Source organism: Atta cephalotes, assembly GCF_000143395.1.
Source record: "Atta cephalotes unplaced genomic scaffold scaffold00005, whole genome shotgun sequence".
In the NCBI taxonomy this organism is placed as follows: domain Eukaryota; kingdom Metazoa; phylum Arthropoda; class Insecta; order Hymenoptera; family Formicidae; genus Atta; species Atta cephalotes.
Genome location: NW_012130069.1, coordinates 4,920,952 through 4,931,668, shown reverse-complemented (window position 1 = coordinate 4,931,668; position 10,717 = coordinate 4,920,952). Strand labels below are relative to the sequence as shown.

Genomic DNA, 10,717 nt, shown 5'->3' with positions numbered 1-10,717 from the left:
TATATATATATATATATATATATATATATATATATATATAAAATCCGAATTTACAATAAAGTTTAAATCAAATGTCTGTTTTAGGAAACAGCGCTTCTAGCAGAAATCGGTTTAGCCAAAAATCCATTAACGTTGCGTGGTTTATGGGATACACAAAAACGTTCAACTGGTGCTGCAAGTAGTGCAAATTCTAATATTGGAAAACTTATATTTCCTGCAACCACAAGTTTAAACAGCACTCCATGTGCCTCTGTCAGTTTTTCTTCTGCACCTAATATATTCGTATGTATTATTTACATTATTGCAATTATTGTTGCAACAATGATCTTATTTTTTAATGTTTTCTACATAGATGCAGCAAACAAGGATATCGGATGCTGAACTTGAAAATTCCGTATTAGCTAATCTAAGGAGAGCTGAAGAACGCAAACGGCTCATAGAGGAATTGAAAGCACAGGAAGGAATTTAATCCTGGTATTGCGAGAATTTATAGCCGTTCATGTATTTATTTTTTTCTATATGAGAAATATATCCATTATAAAAAAATATCTATTCTTAATGTTTAATTTTACTCAACTCATCAGGTGTAAAACGCAATACTGTTGAAATGGCATTTAACATGTGCCGTTTGCTCGATACATCATTTGTTGTTAAGTAATTTATAAATACATTCTTCAGGTATTCCAGATTAGCACCTTCTCTTGACTTGCACGCTTCCAACCTATGATATAAATCTTTTTATCAATTCTGTATGTAAAGTATTTATTTTATTAATTTTCCCGACATTGTATTACCTAGTGATATGTGCCTTCAATCTTTTAATCTCTTCCTGTTGCTGTTCTTTCATATGGAGCAAGTCTCTCTGTTGCTCTCTCAATGTTGCCTCTAATTCCAAAATCTTTTTCCTTGATGATGATATTTGAACCTCTTTTCTAGCTAATTCTTGAGTGTAATGTAGTATCGGAGGACTATCGTTTGCCAGTAATCCCGTTACCAAATCGGTAACCGGCTCAATCGTGTTTTCATATCTTTTCAAATGTGTTTTATTTTCTGTCGTAGCAGCAGTTTCCTTATTAGGTAATAATGCACGAAATGATGCTTTTAGGGTCACTATCTCTTTATTCTTTTCCTCTACGAGAGCCATAGATCTCTCTCTTTGTCGCAACAACTGTTGTTCTAATATGGATATTCTATTGCGATACTCATTATCTTTTTGATGCAACGTCTGCTCTAGTTTCGAGCGTTCTTCTTGAAATAGCTAAAGATATAATTTGATTTATTTTTTTAACTAAAAGTCTAAAAATATGTTGAAACTTTCAATGAAAATCACTATAAGATTTGAAAATTCATTACTTTTAGTGTGGATTATTATGGAAATAATTACCTTTTGTTGATGCTCCAATTGTTCTTGCAAAGTCTTCTCTTTATTTAACATTTCATTATTAATCATACGTATTCTTTCCTCCAAGTTACTGTTGTGAACTTTAAGGAGGTTTAATTGAGTTTTGTCATGATCTTTATCATGCATCAAAGATAGAGTGTGTCTTTGTTGTTGAGTACTACGGAGTACGTTAGACGACATGTTATACTTGCACATTATTTGATGCTTGTAATCTTCAAATTCTTGTAGAAGCGCGCCGTATTTCTCCTTGTAATCAGAATGCTCATCCCGCAAATCCAAACTGTTCAATAGTGCTAAACATAAAACGCAAATATATTTAAGTTATTTGTTCAAATATTTTTAGTCTATTTCATATTTTATCAAACATGTTAATTTACATTTTACATAGGTTGAGTCTTTCTTTTTGTTGTCAAAATCTAGTAAGCGAGTATATAAAGATTTTATCTTGGAAATAATTTCCTCTGGGTGATTACTCGACATTAAAACTTCGCTGTGTTCGGTGTCTTGCAAAGTAGCTAATTGGTCCTTCAATTTCTGAATAGCTACTTGATCCTGTTGCCTCAGTCTGTCATAGCCTCCAACGATCTCAGAGAGTTCAGCTAATCGAGCTTCTAAGCCAGCTACTCTCGTCTCATGTATAATTACCGATCCTCTTGCTTGCTGTTCCGCAGCGGCAGCTCTTTTTTGCTCCTATATCAAAACATATTGCTTGTTATATCCAATAATAGTTTTCGCGTAACGTGCTTAACAATTCTCGGTAGATTTTACTTCACGAATTGCATTCAAATGTTGCTTCTTCATCACAGCCATCTCGGCTTGTAGGGAAAGAAGAAGAGGTGGTGTCTCCTTTGCTGCTTCTTCGGCCTGTTTGAGTTTTGTCTTGGTAATTTCTAACTCAGCTTCGAGAATCTTGCACTGCGTCTTATTCGCGAGATGAGTCTTCAATTGTCCTTCCAACTGTTCCTTGCTGCGTTGTTCATCATATAATAATTTCTGCAGTTCTCTGCAAGAATCATACTTTATACAAACTTATTATGAAGATATTGTTAATTTTCATATTCATATAGATACTTCGCGAATGATATAATTTTATATTTTATAATTACAAAAAATTAATCATTACTTTATCTTTTTGACGAGATCGGAATGTTCTTTCTCTCTCTCATGCCGTTCCATAATTAATTTGCACTTTACATGTTCGATTTCGGAATGATTGATGTTTTGTGCCTTCTTCAATCTGTCTTTTAGATCTTTAATTACTTTCTCACACTGCAAACATTAAGGCTCAATTAAATAATTCTGATAACAGAATATATATATCAAATTTCTCATCTTACCTCATCACGTTCGCTTCTCAATTGCTTCTTATCTATTTGAAAGTTTGCTTCCATTTTTGACTTTTCTGCCGATAGAGTGGCCAACTGATTCATCAACACATCCAACTGATTTTTTAGTTGCTCTATAGTTTCTGTATCCTCAGAATCTGTCTGACTATCGCGTGTCTAAAATTATAAGAATTATAAGAATATTGATAATGTAACACTATTGTTATGAGAAAAAAAATATTATACTTGTCGTATAACAGATGTATCATTTTTAGGAACAGATAATTCATCTACTTTTGGTTTATCTATACTGCTTGTGTCTTCTATATTTTTTACATCAGTTTGTACAATCTTCTTATCTAAAATTAATTAATTTTGTAAATAATACATTAAATAATTCTTTTAATAATATATTCATACTGAAATAAGTCCATACCTTGATCTTGTCTTCTTGATTTGCTATTCTCATTTTGTGTAATGTTCACTTTCTCTTCAAAAGTTGCCATTGTTGATTGTTAAACATAGATTATTGAATGTTACAATTCACACTAGTTAGTATCTGAAACAAAATTATAGAAAGAACTCAATTTGAGATATTTTAATTTATTTCAATCGTTTTAATTATCCAGAATTATGACAATTAAAACACAATATATTAAAAAACATAATTTATATACAACAGAACTTTCTGTTTATTCAAACATATGTGGAGGAACAAGATAAAATCGATAATCGAATGGTTCTGAATAATATAGGTTCACTAACAATAAGTCTCCCCTCTATGTACTTATTTGTTCTGATAATAGGTGACATCAGTTGAACATGTCAAAAGCTTTTATTATTTGAACTATAATTATAATTACGGCGGGATAAGATAATAAGAGCTTAGCTGAATTTGGATATTTGGAACTGAACACATTTGTTTATATAAATGGAGTTCAGATAATTGGAGTTAGTTCAAAGATAAATAGTTCTACCATATATACATAAATGTTCTAATAAAAACTAATACACATTATATTTACAAATAAATGTTGATCTCTATAATTTATGTACATTAATACCTAAATAAAGTGTGTTAATTTGTACAATATATATATAGGTGTAATATTATATTATATACTATTGTATATGTTAACACTAATATTATATTATATTACACATATAATATTACACATATAATAGTGTTAAGAATTTAATTAAAATTTTGAAGCAAAACTTGGTTGAAGATGATAATTAGGTTAAATAAACTCATATACATTATATATTATTCGATATCAGTTTATTGAAAAGTATGTTATAAACATAAATAGATGCTTGAATTAATCAGATGTTTCCTCATTCTCTATATTAGAGTCAGAGGTCTTTTGGGATACTATTTCCAGTGTTACAGGCCCACTGTTCTGTATGCTAACTTCCATCTTTGCACCAAATTTACCATCTGTATAAATTTATCAAAAATAAAAAAAGAATCTTTCAACAATTCGCTTTACTATTACAAATCTGAGCAAAATGTGAAGACTGGAAATCATCATTTGTATTAGTCCATTATATTACCTTTAATCAATTCTGGGACATACTGTTCACGAAGCTCAGTAATAAAGTTCATATAAAAGATTTCGGATTCTTGGGCGGGCATCGCTCTATGAAAGCTTAATTTATTCCCTTTTAATACATAGTATAATGTAAATTGACTAATGCACAATATTTCATACTTCTTATCCTTTACACTGGCATTCCATTTTTTACCCTTGTCATCCTCAAAAATTTTGGCATTCAGTATCTTTCTTATACTACGACAGAGAAATTAACGATCAACTGTACACACGTATATAACTATATTCATTAATGTTTTTTCATTACATGTATTTCATATCTGCTACTCCATCGTCTCTCTTTATGCCAATTAATACGCACAGTCCAGTTCCAATGCTACTAATAATTTCGCCGTCAACTGAAAAATTATACTTAGACCTTAACTGTCGTCGTATGAGACTTATTCAACTTATTTCTTATCAATCTGTGTTACACATAAATTACAAGTATTACCAATAACATTGATTACCCAATACATTATAAACTTTTTATCACGTGGGGAATACAATTTATATAGATTCATCTAAAAATATATTGGCACACAAGTCTAATTTGCAAATAATTTTACCTGAAACTGAAGCCTTTGACACTCGCTGTATTAGAGCCTTCATGTCGGAAACCGCTTTATCTCCACGTCTACGAGATACTTGATCTCACGTTAAATATAAACGCGCTGATGAATCTTTTCCTTTTAAGAGTGCATCTCAATGGTTCTTCTTTTTCTTCTTACAGACCCTTGGATTTCCAACCCTTTTATCTGGTCATAGTGCCATGCATTGCTTTGATCTAGTTTTAATCAAAGAGATCTTCGGTTTTAACCTCCTCGAGAAGCAGAAGTACCAGGGTTGCCAGATGTACAATACGTAAAATCGTAAAGAGAGCGCACTCAAATCGCCCAAAATCACATTTTTTTTTTTAATGCAGAATGAAGCCATGACCAATCACGAACGTTCCACATCCTAAGGGAGCGCACCCTAATGGCTCCAACACACCAGGATGTCAATCATGAAACTTTTTTCTTAGGATGAAAAGTAAAAAGTGAAAAATTTTTCCATTAACTTCAATAGTTAAAATTGGTCAGTTTGTAAAATTATTTCTTCTAATTGGTTCATTAAACGATTCAAAGCGTTTGTAGACTTTGATTACAGTCAAAATTTCATAATCCAATTGATATCCAGTGTGATATCCAATAAGAATATACTTTTAGAATGAAAACATTGGTAAAGCTGTACACTCATTGGATATCACGTATCGCGCACGATAAACATCGCGCTGATGTGCCGAAGACATAAGGCTGGTATTCATAGCCGGATCTTACATTTAAGACCATCTTAAGTACAATCTTAAGATGTTATGAATCAATCAGAGGGCATTAAAATGGATTGGAAATTTTCAATCCATCCGAATTCGTATTTTAAATCCATAAAAATGGATTGGATTCCATATAAAAAATTTTTATACATGTAAAAGTTTCAATAAAGTAATAATTAAATGAAATTCAATAGTTATTATTTTAAAATTTTTATACAAAAAATATACGCTAGCTGTTTAATAAAGGAAACGTATTAATATAAAATAAAAGCGATTAATTTATTAATTAAAAATAAAGATTATTTTATATATATGTAACATTTATTGTACATATTTATGTAATTTTTTAATGTATTTTTTTTAACTATTAAATGAAATAGAATTCGTAATATATTTTTAAGGTACAACTTTTTTTAACGCAGTTGAAACAAATAAAACAATTAAAACAAAAACCCAGCAAACGAGAATAGATTGAAATGAATTGAAATGGATTCAGATTTTCAGAAATATTAATTCATGAATAATGAATGCTTTTCATTCAATTCTGAATGCATTTTTATTCGGGAATTATAGGAATTGCATATCTCTATGCCAATATAAAAATATTAGCTTTTTCTGTGCACAATATATGGATACATTATACTGTTCAATTCAAAATTTCGAATAGGAAATGCAGTTTTTCAATCCAACTGAATCTAATTGAATCCAAAAAAAATATTCGCTATTTAAAATACGTATTCGAATAGAAAAAAATTTCAATTCATTTTAATCTATTCTCGTTTGCTGGGAAATTTCTTATTCATTCTGAATAAAGTTTCATTGATGCATTTTTAAATGAAACAATAAATTTTCTATTCACAATTTTTGAATTGAATAGCATTCATGACCCATTTTAAAAGAAAAACTCTTTTTCATTCAGTTGAATTAAAATACTGCATTTCCTATTCAGAATTTTGAATTGAGCGGCATTCATAAAAATGACTGATATTATTTTTAGATTCAATTGGATTAAAAAAAATTGCATTTCTTATTCACAATTTTAAATTGAGCAGTATTCACAATGCACACAAAATACTATAATATTATTTTCAGATTGAAAAGCATTGAAATATACTCCATGTCATTTCTACATATAAATGAATAAAAATGCATTCAAGATTGAAAAGGGATAAACATTTGTTTCATGCAATTTCTATAAATGAATAAAAATGCATTTAGGATTGAAAAGGATTCATTTTAACATCCATGAATCTGTATTTCTGAAAATCTTAATACATTTTAATCCATTTCAATCCATTCTCGTTTGCTAGACAATTTAAAGCTTCTTATTTCATGTATTACGTGTATTTTAAAGGAGCTGTAGAATAATTAATTTGTAATTAGTTTTGTACGTTCGACCTTCATAACAGTTCTTTTAATTTCAAATCAATTATTATATTCTCTTCGGCCAAAATAAATATAGCAACGAGAATGGATTGAAATGAATTGAAATGGATTCAAATTTTCAGAAATATTATTATATGATTCGAATGTTAAAATGAATGATTTTCAATTCTGAATGTATTTTTATTTAGGAAATGCATGGAGCATATCTCTCTTTTCAATTTAAAAATAATATTAGCTTTTTCTGTGCACACAATTGTGAATACTGTTCAATTCAAAAATATGAATAGGAAATGCAGTTTTTCAATCCAATTGCATCCATTTTGAATCTAATTGAATCTAATTGAATTCAATTGAGTTCGATTAAATCCAAAAAAGTATTCACTATTTAAAATACGCATTTGGATAGAAAAAAATTTCAATCCATTTTAATCCATTCTTGTTTCCTGGGATACCGGCAGTAGTACAGATTAGTCAACTAGTGGCAGTATATAATATTTTGAAAAGCCTGTCCAATTTCATAGCCAAAATGCAAAGCCATCGATCCAAAAAAATTCAATGTGAGTAAAATTTCGGTGGAGCGGGGGAGGGGAAGGAGAGATTTATATACTGTAAAATATTGATACGCATTTAAGTGACACTTATCTTAAGTGTTTATAGTTTCTAAAATCTTACATTAAATTTTTTTTCATCGATGATTTTGATTCTAGAGCTCATTTTGAACAGGCCTGACCTACACCATTCCTCCATGAAGGAAAAGCAAAGATAGCGGAGGCGCTATGTAAATGGATGATCGCGCTCTAGTGATAGCTGGTGATAACTGTCGACGATCGGCCAATCGGAGGCGAGTGACGGTCGCGGGAGCCCATTACCATTTCCGCTTACGGGCCTCGCGTACTATGATATACCGCCTGTATGTATGTACATACAACCGATTCTCCACGGATTGTTTACAAGCGCGCGCGCTTCAGAGATTCTCGCGTATGTGCACGTATATACAGTGGCGTGTGTAAATAATCGCGTAGCAGCGTCTGCAGCAGCAGCAATCAACAGCAATAGCCGCGATCGCAGCCATCCGTAGATTCCTGCGAGGAATGTGCGCATTGCGACGCATATCCTTCAGCAATCCCTGTCGTGGCGACGCGATAGCGGGGCCCGCTACCGCGTAATATTGTGTGTACACACCGTGACCCACTTGTTGCGTCTAGGTTATGGCGTTATAAACAAAAATATGCTCCACATAATAAACGTGTTCGTAAGTCCATCGTGAGCTCTCAGCCACGTGCGAGAGCTAGTTTGGGGTATGGAGACAGGCCCGGGTCTGAGCCTGTTTCAGGGCTCGGACAGCATTCAACTAAACACGATGACGCAGGGACTCGAGGAGGACGAAGAGCAAGAGGATAAGAGGCGACTCAACGAGGAGGTAACATTGCTCGTTTTCTCGGACAGTTCAACTTTTCTTTTTCATTGGTGGAAAGCGTTTGCCTGCATAGAATAGTTGGTTGTAGAGAAAGAAATTTTGCATTATACTTTGTAGCACATAGAAGGTGGAAATCATTGAACAAGGTCCACCAGTGTAATATTTTGTAGCAGAGAAATTTTTTGAGATCTGCTATTCTCTATGCTAGGAGAACGATATAGGGTCCACTGTGTAGAGATAATTCCTATCGAGCAGTTTTATTACTGTGTATAATAGATAGGAAAGAGCAGATGAAAGTTTATTGTATAACTTTGTTGCAAAAAAAGTCAATGTATTGACTTTTTTCATGATATATGTTGTCTTATATGATAGGAGAAATTATGTATAGAATTGCATGTAGTCTTAGAAGAATTTTATATATTGCGATAAAAAGAAAGGAGCATGAAATTTTAACATATATCCTTTCTTGTCCTTTCAGATACAGAATCGTTTGGATGAAGAATTTGATGATTTGGAAAATGATGATGATGATGCCAGTTCTATCAATAGTAGTCATGATCAACATGATAACACCAGAGACACTGACCATATCGATATGGTGGTTAACTCTGATCTGGAATCAATTACACCCAAAGGACAGATAGTAGTGGCACATTTGCAGAAAGAATTTGATGTTTACGATCGAATGGAGAATTTGAACAATTATGATCATGTAGATAATCTGAATAGTTATGACCGTGACGTGATAACGAATCATAGATCCGACTCCGAGATTGACAGTGGAGCTATACAGTCCGACTTCGATTTGTATAGGCAAACGGGGACGCCATATAGTAATAATAGATTCAATGATGGCAATAATATCATTGAGACGCCATATGAATTGGCAAAACCTTCGACCGGCTATCCCCGCAGGATTTTTCCACAATCGGCTGAAGAGGGTACGTTCAGCGAGAATTATCCTTGTAACTATGAGACGCCATCTAATCATTACAATACTCTTATATCCCGGAAATACTCCAATAATGGTATTAATGACACATATGAAAATAATGTACAAAGTAAGCAAATTCATGAGTTTGGTGGAGGCGACAACGCTACCTCGGATCACATGAATCATTGCTATAAGACTAGTCCGAATGGCAGGCCAATAGACGACGCTGTAGCATATAAAACGTCAGAGTATAATAGTAAGGAACAACTGGAAATATTATATATGGTCAGAATGCGGGAGATCAGTCGCTTGACAGAAGAGCTCCAACAATTGCAGTTAGAAAAAGAGGACGAAAAGAACCAAATGAGCAGGAGACTGATGCTTTTACAGGCGGAAGTTGATAGAACTAATATATCGAGGAATCAAGCGCAAGAGGCATTAGGTAAGGAAAAAAATCTTAAAGTTATTTAGGACATGGATTTATACCTCCTTGTACTCTTTTTACTCATATTCTTTAACTCTTCAATTAATCTTTTATAATATAAAACTGAGGCGCATATAACACACACACACACACACACACACACACGCACGCACGCACGCACGCACGCACGCACGCACGCACACGCACACGTGCGTGCGCACGCACGCACATATGGGATGAGAGTTGAGATTGAACCGTCAATTACGAATCGATCGTTTTCACACAGAGCTGTCATTCCAACAGTTTATTGTGTTAATTGAAGTTTTTATTTCTTTTTTAGTTGATGCTAAGGCCGAAATAACTGATCTACAAATACAAATGAAATCTCTAAAAGAGAAAAATGCAGTTTTGGAAAAAACGAATCAAAATGTAAGATGCGTATTCGCTTTATTCTTACTTTATTTTTATTAATATTGAATATATCAATATCAATTATTTTTATAGATGACAGAAGACTTAAGTATCGCGAGGGGCTCTGTCATGGATTTGCAACAAAAAATTGCTATACTGGAAAGAGCACAAGTGTTGCAAACGAATGATAAGATACATGAGAAGTTTTTGAAGCAGGCACAAGAAAAACACGCAGTGGAAATGAAAAATATGCAGACACAGATAGATGTTCTTATGGACAAATTAAATGCCAAGGTATTATCAAATTCTGTGCTTAAATTGTACATCGTATTTTATATATACATATATACTCTCTGTAATCAATATTTACCATAGTTGCTCAATAAGGACACCGACAACAATAGTATTTGGGCAAGTTTTCTATTGATTATCTTTGCAATTGCATGATTGCAAAATTGTATACATATATATATATATATATATATATATATATATATATATATATATATAT

General features: G+C 32.3%; 4 protein-coding genes across 4 annotated transcripts in view; 2 read left to right on the top strand and 2 right to left on the bottom strand.

Annotated features, from left to right (window-relative positions):
• The window catches only part of LOC105626359 (dnaJ homolog subfamily C member 17), a 1,903-nt gene extending 1,357 nt beyond the window's left edge, over positions 1 to 546 (top strand). Inside the window, exons 6-7 of the mRNA XM_012207660.1 lie at positions 85 to 282; positions 353 to 546. Coding sequence (XP_012063050.1) covers positions 85 to 282; positions 353 to 469 — 315 coding nt within the window. The 3' untranslated portion in view covers positions 470 to 546. The remainder of the gene's footprint in view (positions 1 to 84; positions 283 to 352) is intronic.
• Positions 487 to 3,233, bottom strand: LOC105626360 (GRIP and coiled-coil domain-containing protein 1-like). The gene is made up of 9 exons (XM_012207662.1): positions 3,164 to 3,233; positions 2,974 to 3,086; positions 2,740 to 2,904; positions 2,526 to 2,671; positions 2,171 to 2,405; positions 1,780 to 2,092; positions 1,385 to 1,695; positions 795 to 1,258; positions 487 to 721 (listed from the first exon to the last, which is right to left on the bottom strand). The coding sequence occupies exons 1-9, from the start codon at positions 3,231 to 3,233 to the stop codon at positions 556 to 558; spliced, it is 1,983 nt and encodes a 660-aa protein (XP_012063052.1). The 3' UTR covers positions 487 to 555.
• Positions 3,234 to 3,994: 761 nt separating this feature from the next.
• Positions 3,995 to 4,934, bottom strand: LOC105626361 (D-tyrosyl-tRNA(Tyr) deacylase 1). Its single transcript, XM_012207663.1, has 4 exons — positions 4,892 to 4,934; positions 4,591 to 4,681; positions 4,285 to 4,520; positions 3,995 to 4,168 (listed from the first exon to the last, which is right to left on the bottom strand). Exons 1-4 carry the CDS (start codon positions 4,932 to 4,934, stop codon positions 4,050 to 4,052), a joined length of 489 nt encoding a protein of 162 aa, XP_012063053.1. The 3' UTR covers positions 3,995 to 4,049.
• A 3,386-nt stretch (positions 4,935 to 8,320) lies between these two features.
• The window catches only part of LOC105626362 (centrosomal protein of 152 kDa-like), a 6,342-nt gene continuing 3,945 nt past the window's right edge, over positions 8,321 to 10,717 (top strand). The window contains exons 1-5 of the mRNA XM_012207664.1: positions 8,321 to 8,440; positions 8,916 to 9,813; positions 10,136 to 10,224; positions 10,300 to 10,500; positions 10,582 to 10,617. Coding sequence (XP_012063054.1) covers positions 8,321 to 8,440; positions 8,916 to 9,813; positions 10,136 to 10,224; positions 10,300 to 10,500; positions 10,582 to 10,617 — 1,344 coding nt within the window. The remainder of the gene's footprint in view (positions 8,441 to 8,915; positions 9,814 to 10,135; positions 10,225 to 10,299; positions 10,501 to 10,581; positions 10,618 to 10,717) is intronic.

Excerpts from the sequence above, each read along its gene's own strand:
- LOC105626361 (XM_012207663.1), bottom strand. The coding sequence starts at position 4,934 with ATGAAGGCTCTAATACAGCGAGTGTCAAAGGCTTCAGTTTCAG. Across the intron at positions 4,682-4,891 it reads GTCAAAGGCTTCAGTTTCAG|TTGACGGCGAAATTATTAGT; the intron begins GTAAAATTATTT and ends ATAATTTTTCAG. Across the intron at positions 4,521-4,590 it reads GTAGCAGATATGAAATACAT|TATAAGAAAGATACTGAATG; the intron begins GTAATGAAAAAA and ends TCTCTGTCGTAG.
- LOC105626360 (XM_012207662.1), bottom strand. The coding sequence starts at position 3,233 with ATGGCAACTTTTGAAGAGAAAGTGAACATTACACAAAATGAGAATAGC. Across the intron at positions 2,672-2,739 it reads TGAGAAGCGAACGTGATGAG|TGTGAGAAAGTAATTAAAGA; the intron begins GTAAGATGAGAA and ends TAATGTTTGCAG. Across the intron at positions 2,093-2,170 it reads ATTTGAATGCAATTCGTGAA|GAGCAAAAAAGAGCTGCCGC; the intron begins GTAAAATCTACC and ends GTTTTGATATAG.